The 22,149-nt window shown below is 42.2% G+C and overlaps 1 protein-coding gene across 1 annotated transcript; it reads right to left on the bottom strand.

Annotated features, from left to right (window-relative positions):
• Positions 1-5,974: 5,974 nt before the first annotated feature.
• On the bottom strand, positions 5,975-14,302 carry c1qtnf1.L (C1q and TNF related 1 L homeolog). Its single transcript, XM_018236591.2, has 3 exons — positions 14,038-14,302; positions 8,537-8,776; positions 5,975-6,996 (listed from the first exon to the last, which is right to left on the bottom strand). Exons 2-3 carry the CDS (start codon positions 8,754-8,756, stop codon positions 6,449-6,451), a joined length of 768 nt encoding a protein of 255 aa, XP_018092080.1. The 5' UTR covers positions 8,757-8,776; positions 14,038-14,302; the 3' UTR covers positions 5,975-6,448.
• Positions 14,303-22,149: the final 7,847 nt, after the last annotated feature.

Genomic DNA, 22,149 nt, shown 5'->3' with positions numbered 1-22,149 from the left:
CCACTGCAGGGGGTCCTTAAAGGACAAGGAAACTTAAACTAAATAAGTAGCTAGAAATGTTGTACATGATGTTTTGAGCTTCTGCACCAGCTAAAGGCAACCACATCCCTTTAGCAGTAAAGATCTGTGTCTCCAAAGATGCCCCAGTAGCTCCCCATCTTCTTTTCTGCTGATTCACTGCACATGCTCTGTGCTGCTGTCACTTACTGAGCTTAGGGACCCACTCACAATATACAGTACACATAGAATAGAAATGTCACAATAGAAGGCTGATTAGTAATTAATACAGATAATTACTACATGGCAGCACAGAAACCAGTGCAATTAGCATCAGAATTTAATAATCAGCCCTTGACATCAGCTTATATTACAGGGGAAGCTCATTTTCTGCTGGATAATTAGTGACGAGCCCTAAGCTTAGCTTCTCAACAGCCAATCAGAGCCCACTAAGCATGTGAGTGTCACAGACACTTTCCAAGATGGTGACCTCCTGTGACAAGTTTGAAGTCCTGGATCATTGCTGCTATTGACAAGCTGAAACTTTAGGCAGGAGCAATAAGTTCAGTATATAAAACATGGCAGTTTTAGCCATATTCATTTTTAGGGTTTAGTTCTCCTTTAAGCACTGTGATGTCCATCCTGTTAGTGAGACACCTTCTATCTATTATCTGTACAAGTAAAGACAACTGTCAGTAGAAGTCATCAACTAACTCTATTATACTACAATATTTTCAGATTGACCATAAATGTATATTTTATCATTCCTTGGAGACAATTAAAATATTCTGTCCAATCAACCAAACAGCCAATGGCCATTATAAAGGAGTGTTGAGTGTTCACTGAAGATTGTAGGTCTATGGCCACCCCATGTTTTCAGTTGGGGCAGATACTGAATTGCATGACTGGAAAATATTAAATAAACCCATAGATACCAGAAAATATTAACTAAATATTGAAGCTTTCCAACACTAATCTCTCTCACTAAACAATGTGGTCTATTGTCAGTGCAGAAGATGTTTAGCATCCCATCAAAGAAGAGAGCAATAGAGATACCATAAGGGCCAGAGTTTATTGAGCTTGGCCAATGAAAAACACAATACCAATGCGGTAAATAAAGAGACACTTCTTTATGATTTATTCATTGTAAAAGTCATGTTTATGCTGCACTGTGGCCTTGTGAAATGGAACGATGGTTCTACAAGACACCGATCAATTCAGCTCGTTCCCTGGTACATTTATGCTTTCCAGGTAATGCATATTGACAAGAGAGAAAGGTGACAAGTCTATTTCATAGAGAAACTATACTCATGATGAATGAGGCATCCTCTTGACCTGCCTACTTTGGGTTTTATAGTCTTCATTTCATTTCTTTCACAATAACAGGAGTTACAGCGGTTAGACTAAAATGTCTATGTACTAGTAGGAACCTTCCAGCAGGATGGGTGTTAACCTGAAGTAGAACTACTGGGAGAGCTAAGAGATATTAAATATTCTGCCTGTCACACAAGACAACGGATAGTACAATGAGATCTTACCTCAGAGAGAACATAAGGAAGTGGAGTAAACTACAACAGGCATAATCCCGTTTGGCTTAAAGGGGAAGGAAACCTAGTTGGCGCAAAAACCCTCCCCCCCCTCCCGTGTGTTGCCCACCCTTCCTCTTCCCACCTGGCCTACCCGTCCCGCTGGGCAAATGCCCCTAACTTGTTACTTACCCTTCTGCGCAGGTCCATTCCAGGGAGTTCACCGACGACATCTTCTTCCACGCGATCTTCTTCATTGCTTTGACCGGCGCATGCGCAGTAGGAGCATTTCACCGGTACGATCTACTGCACATGCGCCAAAAGAACATCGTGACTTTTGGCGCATGCGCAGTAGATCCATACCGGCGAAATGCTCCTACTGCGCATTGCGCCAAAACGCTGTTCAAAGCAGGAAGAAGATCGCGTGGAAGAAGATGTCATCTGTGAACTCCCTGGAATGGACCTGCGCAGAACGGTAAGTAACAAGTTAGGGGCATTTGCCCAGCGGGACGGGAAGGCCAGGGGGGAGGAGGGAGAGTGGGCAACACATGGGAGGGGGGGAGGGTTTTTGCACCAACTAGGTTTCCTTCCCCTTTAAGGGTAGATATGGAACAGGTCGACCCCACTTCCAGTCAGGGTGGAGGCCCTTGTGAATGATGATTTACTAGTGTGGGCCGAGAACATTGTGTTAGGTTGTTTCAGGAGTGGTTAGAACCTGGTATTTTAGCAGCCTAAGGTCTATCAAGTTTCATAGAGGTGGTGGAACCCGAGTGGAAGTACAGAAATTCAACCCATAGTATGGGGGTATGCAGTGTCAGACTGGGATGCCAGGGGCCCACTAGAAACCTTAGACCATGGGCTCACTCTCCAAACTATTTCTCCTCTTCCTCTCCTCACTTAACTTCTATTCTACAAGTCTTTTTTCTTTGTATTCTATAATACATTGTTCTATCTATTTAGCCTCTTTGTTCCCATTCAGAAGTAGGTAAGGACCATGAAACAGGCCAAATGTTTAGAAGCTGTAGGGCCCCTTGACAACTGGGCCCACCAGGAGTTTTCCTGGTATCCCAGTATGCCAGTCCAACACTGATGTGCCTCTGATGTGTCCAAGGAGGTCCACAGAGAGACAGACCCACCAGTGTGGGCCTAGAACATTATGTTAAGTTGTTACAGGAGCCACCGGTGGTCAGAATCTGAGTAACCAAAGCTCTACCAAGATTCATAGAGGTGGTAGAACCTAAGTGGCAGTTCAGGAACCCAAGTCATAGTTTGGGAGCGGTACAAGTATTGCATCTGATGTGTCCCAGGAGGTCCAAAGAGAGACAGACCCTGTATACAGTTGTGAATGCCTAAATTAACTTTATCACTGCATTTTATTGATAGACACTTTTATATATTTTATTGATTGCTTGTAAGAAATATTCTGTTGTTGTTCTGATGCTTATACATTTGTTATAACTGTTTAATGTCATATAAAATCTTCCAACCAGGAAATTTAAGATGCCTGTTGTAGGCGACTTACTTACAAGATTATACAGTGGCAAAGGGGAAAGCGGGCAGTCTACTATTCAGTAGCAGACAATTTGCTCCATTATATCAATAAAAGCTGATTGCTAGGGAGAGTTATGCACTTACAGGTGCAAAGTTTGCGTTGGGCTTAGTTTTCCATTACAGCCATCATTCTCAGGGGTCCCCATGCTATCTAGGTGCTTACTTTCTAAAGGGATCAGATACTTTCATTATTCTTACTACGGTAGACCACCAACTGGTAACTTATAGACTGATAGCAATTGACTACTAGAGCTAAAGCCACCTTTGAACCCATTGCCAGAAAAAATATTGGCCAAATTATCACATAGCATGAGGTTGATCCCTGGTAAGGTGAGCGTTGGTCCATTCTCATGTAGAGTGAAATTCAAAAATGTATAAATAAAAATTAACTAGTCCACTCATGACCTAGTCGCCAGCCATCTTTACTATGCTTATCAAAATCTCTATTTCATTTATTTTTTTAAATAATTTTTTCATAAAATCAAAGCTGCAAAAGTAAGAAAAGCTAATTCTTGAAGCCGATCATGTTTTTGTTATTTATAATACCACCATTAAAAGAGCTATAGCTATGTCCTGGTGATTGATCCCCAGCTGTTAAAGGCTGTAATTGCACAAGTCCCTGTATAGGCTGCCACTGCTATCAATCAATGAAAAGCAAGTCAATGTTGTTAGAACCTTGCGTGAAGATACAAAGATTCATTAAGCTGTAGCTTCAAGTGGTGGCATGATTGCATCTCACTACAGGATAGCAAGATGTTCCATTCTCTCATATCCTTGAGCAGCAGGTTCTTTACTAGTTGGACCACAGAAGCCCATCATGAAGGAATCAATAAAATCCATATTAATCCTTTCATTTCCTAGACTTGCTAATTAGCGAAATATCCTTTTTTTTATTTGCTGCTCGATGATGCCTCCATAAAGGCATATTTCATACCAATGAAGAGAACAATTAAGAAAGCGGTGAACGTGGTAAATGTATTATGACCGGCATACTGTGACCAGAATGAAATGTTCTTTCCTTTCTCAGCCGCTGTAAGAAAATCTTAACTTTAAAATGCCGGTATCATCAGTGGGAAGGCTGGTCAACATCATTTCTATGGTCCTCTAGATGAGAAGTTACAAAAACAATTATTGTATTTGTATCTGTCTACTGTTTAAGGTTTATTTTTTTTATACATTCTTCTTGGGTTTTTAAATAAAGTTCAATTTCCATTTGGCAGTAAACGTGTGCGTGTAGACAATTGCTTTTATTTATATTTGTACATGATTTTGTAGTCAGAATGATCCCAATGTGATAGTACAGGTCTAGATATTTATTCTTACAGAACATATAGTTTTTGGTGCAAAATGTTTTTTTTTTGTAAAAATGGTAAATAAACAACGTAACTACCCATGATGCACCAAAACTCTAGTGGCTCACTGAGAGTAAGCAAGTGGCATAGGGCCATTAGAGCATGGCAGCAATGGGATCTGGTCAAGCAAGCAATGATCAAAAGAGGTGAAGCCACTTGAGGAAATGATAGAAGGGAAAAGATGGAAAATGGGATAGTGGGACAGCAGATAATCCCTCACAAGCCCAGTAATAAAACGATTTATAGTGTTAAGAGAGACGAAGGGATGATTACATAGAAGAAGGTTGAAGGGTCTACAAAGGACCAAGTTCAAAAGATGAAATCAGGTAGAACAAAAATACAAGAGAGCAGGAAAAGGGAGAAAAGGGAGACATTGGTTTAAAAACCAATGGGTTGGTAAAAGAAAAGGGTAGAGTAAAAGATAATAAAGGGGGTAAATATAAAATGTGACTGGGTGGGGAAAAGTCAGCATGCAAGAAGAAGAGAAAGAGAGAAAGAGTTAAAGACATAAAACTAAAGAGGAGGATGCACACTATGAGCACTCAGAAAAAGTAGCAATATCATGATAAATGGAAAAAATGGAGATAAAATGAGAGTCATGAGAGCAAAGGAAAAAGGAGACAGAATAAGAGAACACAACACAAGGCTATGGGGAAAGGAGAAAATAATAGAAAAGAAGTTGTTGATAGTATGGGGAGACCACAAGGAAGAGGAAAGTGGGGAATAATGTGAAATGTCTCTGGAGGAGGGAATAGAAAGTAACAAAAAGGTACTAAGTAGGAGAGAAGATAGAACTCAGGAGTGAAGACATGGAAGAAAAAAGAAAAAATGTGGTAGAAGAACATAAGAGAAGAAGGCAGAAGAGTGGAGATGAGTTAGTAGATAAGCACTATGGGGCAAATTCACTAAGATTCGTAGTTGCGCCAGGCGTAACTTCGCCGCACTTCGCCACACTTCGCCAGGCGTAGTTTCGCCAGCGCTTCGCAAATTCACTAAAATCCGAAGTTGCGCTCAGGGGTAGCGTAAGGTTGCGAAGTTGCGCTAGCGTTGATTCGCTAAGTGAAGTGAAGTTACGCTAGCGAAGGCTAATTTGCATACGGCGCCAAATTCAAATTTGAATGGAGGAATACGTATCAGCACTACAAATGCCTAGAAAACCTTCAAAACCTCAAATAAAAATTTTATTTTGCCCTACACATGTGCCCACTGTCTAGGTAAGTTGCCATGAGTCAGGAAATGTAGGGGGGAAGGAGGGGAGCCCCAAAAAATTTTTCGATCTTTTTCAGCCTATCACCCATAATGTAGAAAACACGCCAGCGTTTTTTGGGACTTAGAAAAAATTTTGACTTTTTTTGAAGCAATCCCTATCTACTCTATTGCGCTTCGCCAGGTCTGAGGTGGCGAAGGAAGTCTAGCGTAAAAGGTAGCGTTGAGTACACTGCGCGCATTCGTGAATTTGCGTAGTTACGTCGCTAGCGAAACTTCGCCAGGCGTAAGGGTGCGAAGTAACACTAGCGAAACTACGCCAGCGTTCGTTAGTGAATTTGCGCAGTAACGAAAATGCCAAACGCAAGCGAAGTAACACTAGCGTTCGGCGCTTCGGCGCTTAGTGAATTTGCCCAATATGAGAGGGTGTAGCCAGAGCTATCCCAAAGTGATATAATGGGCTATCATCAATATATATATATATATCTTTTTTATTATCAAGCTTCCTTCTATGTGTAACTCCTGTGATTTACATCAAGATGACCTGAGTTTCCTTTACTACACGTATAAACATTTAAGAGGGTAATGGCATTTAACTAGCCCTAGTAGACAAGATTAGTATTGCATTTAGTGATCAGAATTGCATGATCCTATTGCACTGTCCCCTCTTTTAAGAATGCCTCTGTCAAAACAAGAAATATAGTAGTTCCCACTCATATGTATAAATACAAATATGTAGCAAAGCAATGTTTTTGCACAATGACCAATGAAGGAAAATAATGGAGTAGTAACTCTGTTCAGCCTATATTTCCCAGTTTATTCTGTAGCTGGTCGTATCAGGTGTCCATTGAAGATGATGTAGACGTCAGTGTCATCATTATAAATGGCGTTCTCTCTTTCCCTTTTATACATTCGCACCCACACCTCGTCTTTGTCTTGCAAATCAAGCATGATGCTTTGACTCTGCATAATGCTGCGGTCACTGGGCTGAGCATACAAGATGGCCACCTCCTGGCTGTTCTTCATGATGTGCAGATAGGTCTCCTTGAGGTTCCATGTGTGTACGTTCAGGTTGAAGAAGTAAATCCCAGGAATGTAGCAGTAAAAAATCCCGGAGAACATATTAAAGTGCTCGTACAAGTTCACAAACACGGTGTCGAATATCACAGGCTGAAAATATTCAGTGCTGTGAAGGGATTTCCGGCGAGCCACAGAAAAAGCTGCATATTGATTCTTGCAGGAATTTCCTGATGGACCTCTTTGACCCTTTTGGCCTTTTTCCCCTGAAAGTCCATGTGGTCCAGGTTCACCATCTTTTCCTGAGATCCCTGTTTGTCCTGCTCCACCATACTCTCCTTTTTCGCCTGATGCAAAATAATATATTTACATATTAATAGATCACAAACTACTTGAGTAGTAATAGTTGGTGTTGCCAGGAACTATTCCCAGCCTCCAACCTAGGGATGCTCTGAATGTATAATTCTTGAATTAGTCCAACCACGATATCCTACATTTGTCTGAATACTGCACTGAATATGTATCCTAATTTACTTATTCAATATAAACAATTGCATCTTCTTAGAAAAATATTCTGGATTGGTTTATCCCTACTTCATTATGCAGCCTTGTGCCTTTATATGGTCACAAAACTCCTCAGTGACTAATATTCTTGTAATTCACAGTAAAGGATACATTATCCCTTATAATACATGAGTGATACTCAGCGTTCCCTGTATAACTCAGCCTGTAGCCTTGTGCCTTTATATGGTCACAGAACCCCCGTGATTTCTAATATCCTTATCATTTACAGTAGGGGGTACATTAACCCTTATAATACACGAGTGATACTCAGAGTTCCCTGTATAACTCAGCCTGCAGCCTTGTGCCTTTATATGGTCACAGAACCCCTCAGTGACTTCTAATATCCTTATCATTTACAGTAGGGGGTACATTATCCCTAATAATACATGAGTGATACTCAGAGTTCCCTGTATAACTCAGCCTGCAGACTTGTGCCTTTATATGGTCACAGAAACCCCCAGTGACTTCTAATATCCTTATCATTTACAGTAGGGGGTACATTATACCTTATAATACATGAGTGATACTCAGAGTTCCCTGTATAACTCAGCCTGCAGCCTTGTGCCTTTATATGGTCACAGAACCCCTCACTGACTTCTTATATCCTTATTATTAACCGTAGGGGGTATATTATCCCTAATAATACAAGAGTGATACTCAGAGTTCCCTGCATAACTCAGCCTAGGGGTGTAACTACAGAGGAAGCAGACCCTGCGGCTGCAGGGGGACCCAGGAGGTTTAGGGGTCTATACATATACAATTTCAATAAATATTGGTAAAACAGGTCACCCTCTAGACCTTTTTGGAGGCCTGAGAAATTATTTGCTGTGGGGCCCAGTGATATCCAGTTACGCCACTGACTCAGCCTGCAGCCTTGTGCCTTTATATGGTCAAGTAGCACCACCCACTACATGACATGATCTTCTCATTTGGCGACCTTGTGTATGGTCAGCTTTAGTTACTGCTAAGGCTAATAAAGTCCTATCCTGTATACAAAAGGAATGAAATCATAATTTTGCCTCTTTTATATCTCTAGCAAAGCCTTACCTTTAGTAGTTGTCAGGCCATAATAAGGATTTTAATGGATTTGGAAAGAGAGGCAGGAGGCCTTAATAAGACATTGAGGTAGAAGAACTCATCATGGGGCATTGGATAGAGGATACCTTATGAATAAGGACCAATTAGGAGTGATGATAGGACAGTAACTTTGTTAGTTCGTTCGTCAGGAAATACTCTGAGTGGGAATGGGAACTTTACACCATAAGGACTTTCGTTCAATATCAACCAAATGTAGGCATTTAGACATTCTAACCCTTTTCTCACCTTTCAATATGGTCATATCTATCTGTGGTTGGAATTTTGGTGCTGGGTAGAGGATATATTGCTTCACCCTGCTCTTCGTTGGGTTAAGAACAGGTTTCTCTGAATCTCCACAGCATCGCACACACGAAGAGCTTCCTACCTCCTGCCACAGGAAGGTCCTTTGGGCTAAGACTTCAGCAGAAACAAGGGAGGACAAGAAGATGAGCGCAGGGAAATCCATCACTGATCTCCTGGGCTTAACTAAAAGCAATGTGAAGAGAACATAATTATTAAAAAACAAAATCACAAAACTTCTAATCAGCATTCTGTCTGTCTGACAAAGCTTGTCTTAAGAGCTAGCAATCCTCAAATCAAGCAATCAGCAGGAAGCATTTACTGGTCTGTGATTTGAACTGGCTGCCATAGAAGGTAAATGATAAGAGTGAAGATGAGTTGTGTTAGAAAGCCTAAGATAAGAAGCCTCAGTAAGAAAATGAGGAGGAACCATGAAGTAGGAGAACATCTCAATTGGGCATCAGATAGAATTGTACCCTGTAATTGAGGACCACCTAAGGTAGGACTAGCCCCAGCTATAGTTCATTCTGGTAGTGATTGTTATGTGTAGAGTAGCCACTAGTAACAGCAACCCCCAGCTCCAAAAAGAAGAGTAACTGGGTTAGTTCCTTGAGACCTCCAGCAACATCTTTGTTCCTTTGCTCTGTCTAGCAATTTCCAGCTGATGGCTCAGTAGTGTTACTGTTTATAGCTCTTCTGATGATTAATTACACTGCAATAAGGGCAAGCGATAGTACGGTAATTCTGATTGGCGAAAAAACTCCTGCCTTGGTAATTAACCAGGAGGGACAAACATTGGAGGTGCAAGTGGTCTAATTATGTTTGGTCCTACTGACCCATCTTGCCCCTTTAGAGCAACACGATACCCAAATGTTCAAAGCCCATGTTCCGACATTAAGGCAAGGTTTTGGGCATCAGGATTTTTGTTCTGATCATTTTGGTTTTTATTCTTGCATTTGACTTTAGTATAACTCCGGGTGTATAGCTAGCGAATCTCTGTGTTCCACTTGGAGGCACGTTGTTGTTCTGCCTTTGTAGATTAACCTTCCTTTGTTGCTTTTCCCTCCCTACAAGCACCTAAGTTATGTACAAGAACAAGAACACTACAACCCTGGGGCCGTTTTATAAGCAGAGAAGGAATTGTTCTTTGCCCATGTCAAAATAACTTTACTTTGCTTATGTAGGTGCTGGATTACTAAGGAGTGCAAAATAGTTCCCATTTTAGGCCCAGTAGCATTTGCAAGCTTTAGAGCAAGCTCAAAGCTACACAAAGGTGCCACCAATTGTCATCTTGGTATATTTTGCAATCTGTTGCAGATTAGAGGCATGAACAGTGTTGGACTGGCCCACCGGGATATCAGGAAAATTCCCAGTGGGCCCAGGTGTCAGTGGGCTTCTTGCTTCTAATCATTTGGCCTATTTCATGGTCATTCCCTATTTCTTTAGGGGAAAAAAAGAGGCTTAAAGGAGAAGGAAAGGCTAAAATTAAGCAAGCTTTATCAGAAAGGTCTATATAAATACATCAGTAAACCCTCGAAGTAATGCTGCTCTGAATCCTCTGCTCAAAGAAACACCGCATTTCTTTCCTTCTATTGTGTACTCATGGGCTTCTGTATCAGACTTCCTGTTTTCAGCTTAAACCTCCAGGGCTAGGGCTTGAGCATGCTCAGTTTGTTCCTCTCTCTCTCCCTCCCACCCCCCTACCTGCTGTAATCTGAGGCCAGAGTGGGCAAGGAAAGACTCAGGCAGGAACTGATGTCATATCAAGATAATACGGCAGCTGTATCTTAAACAAACAGAGAGCTTCTAGAGCTGGTTACTCAGGTATGGTGAATCATTCTACAGAATAAATATAGTGTTATAGCTTGCACTATTGTGGCTAATCTATTGGCAATATCCTGCTTTCGGTAACTTTGCTTCTCCTTTAATAATGGAAGGATAGAGTATAGTATGTAGAGAAAAGAGACTAGGAGAATAAAGAAGTTAAGTGAGGAGAGGAGGTTTGGAAAGTGGGCCCTCAGCCTAAGGATTTATGGTGGCCCCCGGCATCCAAGTCTGAAACTAGGTATAAAGAACTCAATAAAAGGGAGGACTGAATGGACCAAAAGTGGGACTATAAAGCTGGTACAGGGTAGACTCCTCCACACAGTTGTATCCAAGTAGTGGAAGTTCACAACAGCAAGAGCTTTGTATTCCAGACATTCCTGGTTCAGTAACATGGATAATGGCTGTTTGGAAGGCGCCTCATCCCACTGGTATAAATGATAGTCCTCTGTGTTTCCTTGGCATGCTCAGCTCACCCCCCTGTGGCACCACGGAATTAATCACATTTGAGAGATAATCTTATTCTTGCACTGAAAGGGAAAGTAACACTGAAATGCCAAGCAGCATCGGCAGGCAGCAAGTGTGCTGTGGTCATTACTAGAGAGAGGTGCTGAATTCCAATGGGGTCTGTTATTAAACACAACATACAGAATCTTAACATAGAACCACTTCAGAGCGGGGGGCCTGGATGTTACCCTGGGCCAGTGACAGTTTTGCCCTCACCACATGAACAGATCTAGTGTACGTCTGCAGAGTATTTCACTGCCCACTCTCTACATCATACTAAAAGTTAATTTAAGGGTGAACAACAGGGGTGTAACTATAGAGGAAGCAGACCCTGCGGCTGCAGGAGGGCCCAGGGGTATAGGGGGACCATGAAGCCCTAATTAACAACAATATTTTAGTAAAACAGATGGGGGGTTGGTTGTGGAAATCTCCCAAATGACTGAATGAGACCCATCACACACTGCATGTGATTAAAAGAGTTTTGCTCAGCCCTGGCTTGACTGTTCTCATGTGCAAGCTTGAAGATCAGGGTCATACGGGGCCAACTCTTGGGCGTAGCAGTCTCCTGCTGGGGCATTTGAGAACTTGTCTCCTGCCTATGTAATAATGGCAGTCCCACCGGGAGCTGGCACGGGCACTGCTACATTCCTAAAGTACACGTGGCACTGGCTTCAGCATTAGCCACGCTCATCATTCATATTCCATCACAGAACAAAATACATCCCAGCAAGATATGCAGTCACACAGACAAATAATACATACAAATTCACAAAGACAGACTGACTGGCAGGGCTACAATATAAACTGCCGCCAGTTCACCAAACTGGAGAGGCTGCTCAGTGCTCGGCGTTCCCAGTCCCTCAATAATGCTCCAAAAAACAGACAGCAGCACTTACTTCAGTTAACATAAAATAACTTTTAAAAACAGGCAACAGGACCAACGCCTTAGGCGTTTCGGTTTTCGGTTCCATAGACACCTATCATTAAGGGTGTATGAGCCTGAAACGTGTAAGGGACTGATCCGTTTGCCTGCTTTTAAAAGTGGAGCCAAAAAGTGGAGCCAATGAAGACTTTTATATTATTTTTACCCAAATACAAGGGCTTGAAGACGGGAACATGGCAGGAGAAGAGGGTTAAGTGATGCCATAGGAGAGGGGGTTACCTTACGTTAGGGTAAATAACCGCAGAAGTTCTGATTTATTTCCAGTGGTGGCAACCTTGGACTTTCTTGGGTAATGGTCAATTGAGGTTGAGGTTAATAGTAAGACTTACCTTGCTTGCCAACCTGAACAGATGAATTGAGTGGCTGGCATGGATGGTGGCACATTCACTCCTGGGGAATTGTGGGCAAGCATCCCCTGGTGTCACCATTGTTTCTATATCATATTGTTTAACCCTGTAACTTTCCCAGGCTACTGATACAACTGTGGCCTCATCACATCCATGCTGGACTCTCTGTGTGTTATTCCACATTGCCAGTGAATTGTTTGGAAGCACATATACCTCTGTGCTTCTACCATCTGATATTTTGGAAGTATGAGGCAATACCCATATTACTGAAAACCTTGTTGGCCAATGACCTCCTAGAACAGTGATCCCCAACAGTGGCTTGTAAACAACACGTTGCTCACCAACCCCTTGGATGTTGCTCCCAGTGGCCTCAAAGCAGGTGCTTATTTTTGAATTCCAGGCTTGGAGGCAAGTTTTGGTTGCATTAAAACCAGGTGTACTGCCAAACAGAGTCTCCTGTAGGCTGCCAGTCCACATAGGGGCTACCAAAATGGCAATCACAGACTGTATCTGGCACCCCCTGGAACTTTTTTAATTTTTGTGTTGCTCCTCAACTCTTTTTACATTTGAATGTGGCACACAGATATAAAATGTTGGGGACCCCTGTCCTAGAAGGTATTAGAGGTATGTGCCAAATTCGGGGGTGGGGGAGCAGTTTCATGGTGCTGTATCCAAAGAGCCCTAGGGGAAACTGGTCAAATCTAAGCAGATTGAGTTGTGTTTGTATATTGGATATATAACAGGCTGAAGTATACTTTCCCTTTGGATTTTAATTTAATTTCCCGAGGTATTTCAGGCCAAGTTTGTCGTTTTCACTTTGCCCTAGGTGCTATTCCCTCCCAAAATGGCCAAACCTTTCCTTCTCACCACCACTTACTGTGTTATATTCCCCTTCCAAAAAACAAAACAAAAACATAAAAAAGTCTGAGGGGTGTGGCCTAGCAGACGGGCAGGAGGGTACAATATACAGTATGTTTGGGGAAGTTATAATTGGGACTCATAGAGTATATGAATATATAGCAGTAGGTCTCTTGTTATCATCGCTATCTCCTTATTCTCCTTCTAAGCACCATTGTGGGCGTGGAATGCTGTGGGGGAGTGGCCAGCAGAGAACATGATTACAAATGGATCTCTCCATAGCAGAGAAAACTCTTAAGGTTTCCTTATTGTCTGTTAAGAGATGTAACATTATTCTATGGCAGCATTGTTATTCCTCTGTGCTAAGTACAATGCTGTGATAAAAACCTGAGGGTATGGAGGCCCTTTAAATGTATGCTCTTTGTTGTTTTTTTTTAAAGCTGATTCCCCAAGCGGGTCTATGGCCTGGCACCATAGGAAACAACAGGACATCTCCTCTGCCTTACCGAAAACAGTTTTATGATAACTTTTACAACAACATAAAAAGTTCCATCACAGACCTTATAACACGGCACACATACTTTTGTTTTGTTGTCCCGACTGCCAGCTCTGCATTAGAGAAATCATTGCATAACAGTGCAGGAGTCGTATCGTTTTGTTTATCTCGGACAAAGACGAGGAGTCAGAGGATAACGTGGCAGACATCTTGGCACAACACAATGCACCAATGCCACTGAAACGGGGGAACGTTCCACGGAACATTTAATACGGAGCTGCCTGTAAACTGCCTGTACATTCACGGATACACATCCAGGGCAGTTGCAGCTTCCCCTCATCTGAGCATTCAATATATATATATATACTGTATATCTTCCCCCCTTTGTGGAGACATTCCAGCAGAGCATTCCATGCAAGTACGTACACAGCCCATGGCACTGATTCCATCCTAGTATTCCCTGTCTCCTTACCTCGTACTCACTGGCTGGCTGCTCTCTTCCCTCTGCCTCGTTGGCCCCCACGTCTCTGGTTTTCTAGCAAATTAGAAACTGTCCGCTAAGGATTCTCAGAGAGACTTTGTGACAGTCTTCCGGGAGAGTTCCTGGGAATGGTGTTACATTTGGCTCTAAGCTGTGAACTCACATCGTCTCCGAGCACCTCGCTCAATGGGATCCTCGGGGCTAGAGAGGAGAGATACAATCACACATGAGTTAACGACAAATATACGCTCGTATGTATGTGCATTAATGGGAGTGATGAGCAGTCTGTGTGGCTGTTGGAGTTTACCAACAGCCACACAGACTGCTCATCACTCCTATTAATGCACATACAGTACTTACTTACCCCAAACTAAACTGTCACCAAACTAAACAAGTGTAACTCACAATGAAATGAGCAACAGCCAGGACCACCATTGGGGGGGACAGATGGAAATCAGGTGGGGGGGCCCAACAGATGCCACGGTCCAGTTTCCTGGATCCCAAATGGGGTGAATTTGCAGGGTGGGGGCATGGTCTAATTAGACAATCATTTGTTTTTGTAAATTACTTTGGCAGAGCAGTGAGCTAATAACCTTGCCCCCATGGAAAGTAGGGATGCACCGAATCCACTATTTTGGATTCGCCCGAACCCCCCGAATCCTTCACGAAAGATTCAGCTGAATACCGAATCCTAATTTGCATATGCAAATTAGGGGTGGAAAGGGAAAAACTATTTTTAATTACTTGTTTTGTGACAAAAAGTCATGCGATTTCCCTCCCCGTGCCTAATTTGCATATGCAAATTAGTATTCAGATTCGGTTCAGCTGGGCAGACGGATTAATCTTTAATCTTCGTTTAAAGGGGTTGTTCACCTTTAAATTAACTATTAGTATGATGTAGAGGGTGATATTCTGAGACAATTTGCATATTGGTTTTCACTGTTCACTATTTGTGGCTTTTGAGTTATTTAGCTTTTTATTCAGCAGCTCTCCAGTTTGCAATTTCAGCAATCTCAAATTACGTTAGCAACTAGTGATGTGCGGCTCAGGCTTTTCCCGACCCGCATCCACCCACCACCCGCGCCTTCCTGCACCCGACTTCCTTTTATAGACTTGCGCTGCCCCATCAATGATGTCACAAAAGTGGCAGGGCAAGAAGCGCACGTCTATAAAAGATCAACCTTGAAGTCAGAAGCCGGCATTTGGAAGGTCCCAAGGCCCGAACGTGCCCGACCCGAGAGTATCAGGCCAGCCCGCACATCACTACTAGCAACCATGCACTGATTTGTATAAGAGACTGGAATATGAATAGGAGAGGCCTGAGTAGAAAACTGAGTGATAAACAGTAGTAATAACAATACATTTGTAGCCTTACATTTGTTTTTTAGATGGGGTCAGTGACCCCCATTTGAAGAAGAAGAAGGCAAATATTTCAAAAACTATAAAAAAAAAAATAATTAAGGCCAATTGAAAAGCTGCTTAGAATTAGCCATTCTATAACGTGCTAAAACTAAAGTTCAAGTATTTTGAAAGGGCCCATCCTCCACTGGCATTGGGAGTGAAGAAGGGTAATACTCAGGTCCCCCCTGAGGAGAAAGGGCCCTGCCTACTAGGTAGCATTAGACCCAATATTTATAATGACAGTCCACTGACAGTCAAAGCTTGCAACTTGGGTCGTGGTCTAGTAAGACAAATGTCTTTCTTCAAAATGGGAGCCCAGCAGCATCAGACCCATCAGCCCACCAGCCCCACACCTTCCCTGGGTCCCCTCCGGCACCCCTGCTTTCTCCTCCACATTGGATACCTTCTCTCCTTTCGGTCGAGATCAGGGTCTGGGGGGGGAGGTTAGTAGGTAGGCAGATCTCAGCAGGTCTGGGTCGGTGGGGCCCACTGGGTTTATTCCTGGTTTCCCACTAGCCCAGTCCAACCCTGAAGCCCCATCCTTTTGGCAGGCCCCATCCTTACTGAGACCAGGGGAGCATTGGGATAATACCTGGACCCCCTGGGGAGATGTGGTCCTGCCAAGTAAGTAGTATTGCTACTACAGTAGTATCCTTTGAGTTGTAATAACACTGGAATTCTGGGAAAATTGTTTCTTAAAGGGGTGGTTCACCTTTCAGTTAGCTCCTAGTGAGTTACAGAATGTCCAATTCTAAGCAACTTTTCAATTGGCCTTCATTTTTCTTTTTTATAGTTTTTAAAATATTTGCTGTCTTCTTCTGACTCTTTCCAGCTTTCAAATGGGGGTCACTGACGCCATCTAAAAACAAATGCTCTGTAAGGCTACAAATGTATTGTTACTTTTTATTACTCATCTTTCTATCCAGGCCTCTCCTATTCGTGTTCCAGTCTCTTATTGAAATCAATGCATGGTTGCTAGGGTCATTTGGATCCTAGCAACCAGATTGCTGAAATTGCAAAGTGGAGAGCTGTTGAATAAAAAGCCAAATAACTCAAAAACCACAAATAATAAAAAATGAAAACCAATTGCAAATTATCTCAGAATATCACTCTCTACATCATACTAAAAGTTAATTTAAAGGTGAACAACTCCTTTAAATCTGCCCTCATCTCTCTCACTGTCTGCTCTCTCTCCATTACTGGATTGGAGATTGTAGGCCGTTCCCTATTAATTAAATGGCTATGGTGCACTATTAAAGGGGTGATTCACCTTTATTTTAACGTTTAGTATTTTATAGAATGCCCTATTACAAGCAGTGTTTAAATTGGTCTTTATTATTTATTTCTAATAGTTTTTAAATTATTTGCCATCCTCATCTGCCTCTTTTCAGCTTTCAAATGTGGGTCACTGACCCCAGCAGCCTAAAAACTATTACACCATGAGACTACAATTTTATTGTTTTGTTGCTTTTTATTTCTTATTCTTATATTCAGACCCTCTCCCATTCAATCCACAGCCTGGTTACTAGGGTCAATAAGACCCTAGCGACCAGTGAGCTATTGAGATACTAAACTGGAGAGCTGCTGAGCAGCCACAAAAAAAAAAAAATCAAGACCAATTGCAAACTGTCTCAGAATATCACTGTCTACATCTCCTTCAAAATGGATTGCTAGGGATGCTGGGAAATGTAGTGCAATAACAGATTGGGAAGTCTTTCTCTGAAAACCCATCCCCTGTTCAGCAACCCTCCCTATGTGAGTTGTTATTGTTTGAACACCAGGAGATAGAGAGTTAACATATGTTTCTTGTTTAGTAGAATCGACTGTAACCTTGGCTTTCTGAGGCCGGATGTGAGTCTTAAAATATCTCTGGAGGAAAGACCTTATTCAGCATGAAACGGGGCATATTTACCAAACAGCTTAACTGGTTGTTATGATGTGCTCCTCTCCCTCTGTCCTGCAACTCCCAAGGGGGTACACACTGAGTATGAGAATGTATAATAGTTTGGCTAAGAGCCCTAGTGGGGATGAGAAGCAGAACTTGTCATGTGATTTTATTCTAAACTCATCGAACAAGTCTCCAGGGCGATTCCACCCAATGTTTTAGACTTGTAAAAGCAATGAGTCTGCTGGTGATGTAAGTTGTATTGTCCTTTACTACAGGTGCTGTCTCTCCCTACTATACCTGCTATCCCACAGTCACACTCCCTTCCCAGAGACTATTATCCACTGTTACTATAGGCACCATCTCTCCCTACTATACCTGCTATCCCACAGTCACACTCCCTTCCCAGAGACTATTATCCACTGTTACTATAGGCATCATCTCTCCCTACTATACCTGCTATCCCACAGTCACACTCCCTTCCCAGAGACTATTATCCCACTGTTACTATAGGCACCATCTCTCCCTACTATACCTGCTATCCCACAGTCACACTCCCTTCCATAGACTATTATCCACTGTTACTATAGGCACCATCTCTCCCTACTATACCTGCTATCTCACAGTCACACTCCCTTCCCAGAGACTATTATCCCACTGTTACTATAGGCACCATCTCTCCCTACTATACCTGCTATCCCACAGTCACACTCCCTTTCCCAGAGACTATTATCCACTGTTACTATAGGCACCATCTCTCCCTACTATACCTGCTATCCCACAGTCACACTCCCTTCCCAGAGACTATTATCCACTGTTACTATAGGCACCATCTCTCCCTACTATACCTGCTATCCCACAGTCACACTCCCTTCCCAGAGACTATTATCCCACTGTTACTATAGGCACAATCTCTCTCTACTATACCTGCTATCCCACAGTCACAGTCCCTTCCCAGAGACTATTATCCACTGTTACTATAGGCACCATCTCTCCCTACTATACCTGCTATCCCACAGTCACACTCCCTTCCCAGAGACTATTATCCACTGTTACTATAGACACCATCTCTCCCTACTATACCTGCTATCCCACAGTCACACTCCCTTCCCAGAGACTATTATCCACTGTTACTATAGGCACCATCTCTCCCTACTATACCTGCTATCCCACAGTCACACTCCCTTCCCAGAGACTATTATCCACTGTTACTATAGACACCATCTCTCCCTACTATACCTGCTATCCCACAGTCACACTCCCTTCCCAGAGACTATTATCCACTGTTACTATAGGCACCATCTCTCCCTACTATACCTGCTATCCCACAGTCACACTCCCTTCCCAGAGACTATTATCCACTGTTACTATAGGCACCATCTCTCCCTACTATACCTGCTATCCCACAGTCACACTCCCTTCCCAGAGACTATTATCCACTGTTACTATAGACACCATCTCTCCCTACTATACCTGCTATCCCACAGTCACACTCCCTTCCCAGAGACTATTATCCCACTGTTACTATAGGCACCACCTCTCCCTACTATACCTGCTATCCCACAGTCACACTCCCTTCCCAGAGACTATTATCCCACTGTTACTATAGACACCATCTCTCCCTACTATACCTGCTGTCCCACAGTCACACGCCCTTCCCAGAGACTATTATCCCACTGTTACTATAGACACCATCTCTCCCTACTATACCTGCTATCCCACAGTCACACTCCCTTCCCAGAGACTATTATCCCACTGTTGCTATAGGCACCATCTCTCCCTTTACCCTCCTAATTTTTTCCTTTCACCTATATCTTTTTAAATATCCAGTTGCATTTACTTACTCTTCCTCTCTAGTTCATCTGAATAATTTTCATGCGATGAAAACACCATCTTTTATATTGTCAGCAAAAAACTATAAGAGATTTAAATAACTGAAAAAGTGTCAGATTCTTCATAAAACCCTTTGGTGTTTTGAATTCCAACCTGTTATCTACAGAGGGAACAATAAATTCCCCTAAGCCTTCCAGCTTCAATATCACATGCATTTACAACATCTAAACAGCATTTAGCAGTCTACAGATGTTTAAATTGCTTTGCTTAGAGACAGTTCTATGGGGTTGACATGCTTTACCCTTGAATACAGGCTGTGCGTTATGGCTGATAATAATAATGGTCTCCAAAAATGTGATGATCATACTGAAGAACAAATAAACTGAACATAGACGGCCCTTGGATCTCTCTTTCTGAAAAAATCCTTAACATCCATTACTTGTAGTCGAATGGAGAGGAGATAAGGAAGCATTTTAGACACAAGTAATGCCCTTATAGAAGCTTTGGGGAACCAAAAGAAATATAATTATGAATCTACTTTTTAAAGCAGGACATGCACAACAGCATTGTCCCTCTGTCCAGCTTATTAATGGTTAAAGCATTATAGAGACTTGAAGTGATGTAGCCCAGATTGTTTCATGGGTATTTTGGAGGACAAAGCCTCCTTCCAAATGAGCAAGCTAATGCACCTCTAATAGGATCCCTTTCCTTTCTTACAACTCCACTACATTGTCTGTTTTAGCTGGAAAAGCAGTAGAAGGTCCACATGGTGGCCAATAATTGCACAACAAAGCATTTTTTTCTGAATGCTAATTCCACGCTCAAGGTAATGTGACTAATAAAGTATTTCCATCACTGTTCTCTGAGGTTTTCTAACGAGCTGCAGTGCCATTAGATATCCGTCTGATATGCACTAAGGCAGATGTTCCTGATCTATAGGAGTGGTTCCTCCTTGGAGGAACAATAACATTTGGCTGTAGACCCTGAAAGAAAAATATGATGATATATGAGGTGAATCCTTATTTGATGGACAATTCAGGATGATGTTTAAGGTGGACATCAAGCCATTTAGACCAATGATTCAGTAGACCATACTACAAGCCTAGTCTTTGCAGACTCCATCTCCAGATACAGTAGGTGTAGGTTTATCAGCAGAGTAGCCACCATCAGCTCAAACAAATTGAACAACAGTACACATAGTCACATGGCAGTCAGTTAAATAACCCAAAGGTTGGCCATCGTATGGTTATCTGTACAGTTGTGTCATCATGCATTAGCTTAAACATATATGTTTAATATGGAAATATTTAAGGCAGTGATCCCCAATCAGTGGCTCATGAGCAACATGTAGCTTACCAACCCCCTGGATATTACTCTCAAACCAGGTGCTTATATTTTTTAATTTCTGGTTTGGAAGCAAGTTTTGGTTGCAGAAAACCAGATTTACTGCCAAATACTGTATAACCTTCTGTAGGCTGCTTGCCCACATAGGGGTTGCCAAATACCCAATCACAGCCATTATTTGGCATCCCAAGGGACTTTCATGCTTTTGTTGCCCCCCAACCCTTTCTACATTTGAATGTGGCTCATGGGTAAAATGGGTTGGGGACCCCTGATCTAAGGAATCAAAAACAAGAGGGATACTAAACTCACATTCTGCTGGATTACTCATGAACGTAAGGGTCAGAGGTTAAAGGCTTCACCACAGAAATAGCCATTTCCGTGAAAGTTGCCTGGGCTGTTTTCTGTGGTTAGGACTAGGGCCCTTGGTTCCATTGAAATCAAACCATAAGGCCACAATGTGGGTTGCCTGAGGATGGAAGTGAGTAATGGTTATTTACTCACCACTTTTTTTCTTTTATGTAATGCGGTGCACGTGTCCAGCAATTCACTTGCCAACCAACTTTCCAGAAATCCAATGTGACACAGCACCAAGCAATAGTGGAAAGATTTAAAAAGCCTTATTGAAGACATGGCTTTGTGATCTGTTACAAGTATACAACGTTTCAGGTTTATCTCCAGCTCTTTGAGAAGTTGACAAAGGGCAGGAGATAAGCCTGAAAGGTTGTATATTTGTAACAGATCATGAAGCCATGTCTTCAATAAAGGCTTTTTAAATCTTTCAGCTATTACATGGTGCTGTGTCCTGTGGATTTCTGAGATGGGAGGGAAAAAACTTAACTGAGGGCCAGTTAGCAATATTCAAAAATCTAGTGCAATCAGGGCCGCCATTAGAAATCACGGGGCCCCGTACAACAAAATTTTTGGGGCCCCCTGGGCCCCGCCCACACTGACGACCAAGCTCCGCCCCATATCCCGCCCACATCGCAGTTAAAAGACCACACAGACATCAGCGCTAAAAAAGTAACCCCCCCCACACAAGTTGTAAAAAGCTATTGATGGTCAGGGCCCCCTTATAAAAAAATTGGGGCCCCAAAAAAAAAAAAAATTAAAAATTTTTTTTTTTTAAAAACATTGGTGGCAGGGGCCCCCTGTTAAAAAAAACTTGGGGCCCCAACAAAAAAAAATGTAAAAAAAACTAAAAAAAAAAAAAAACATTGGCGGCAGGGGCCCCCTTATAAGTTAAAAACAAATTGGGGCCCCAAAAAAAAAATTTGGAGAAAAAAAAATTTTTTTGAAAAAAAAAAAAAATGGTGGCAGGGGCCCCCTTACAAGTTAAAAACAAATTGGGGCCCCAAAAAATTTTTTAAAAAAAAATAATTTTTTTTTGAAAAAAAAAAAAAACTGGTGGCAGGGGCCCCCTTACAAGTTAAAAAAATTTGGGGCCACCAAAAAGAAAATTAATTTTTTTTTAAAAAAAAAACCCAAAAAAAAAACAATGGTGGCAAGGGGCCCCTTACGAGTTAAAAAAAAAATTGGGGCCCCAAAAACAAAAGTTTTAAAAAAAAGATTGGTGGCAGGGGCCTATAGAATATTAAAATAATACATTGGTGGCCAGGGGATTAAAAAAAAAAAAAAACACA

The sequence above is a fragment of the Xenopus laevis genome, chromosome 9_10L, assembly GCF_017654675.1.
Source record: "Xenopus laevis strain J_2021 chromosome 9_10L, Xenopus_laevis_v10.1, whole genome shotgun sequence".
NCBI classification, from domain to species: domain Eukaryota; kingdom Metazoa; phylum Chordata; class Amphibia; order Anura; family Pipidae; genus Xenopus; species Xenopus laevis.
This window is presented reverse-complemented; position numbering and strand designations above follow the sequence as displayed.

Bases quoted from the DNA above. Each gene is read 5' to 3' on its own strand.
- c1qtnf1.L (XM_018236591.2), bottom strand. From the start codon at position 8,756: ATGGATTTCCCTGCGCTCATCTTCTTGTCCTCCCTTGTTTCTGCTGAA. The intron at 6,997-8,536 runs GTGAGAAAAGGG...ATTTTGCATCAG, and splicing joins AGATATGACCATATTGAAAG to GCGAAAAAGGAGAGTATGGT.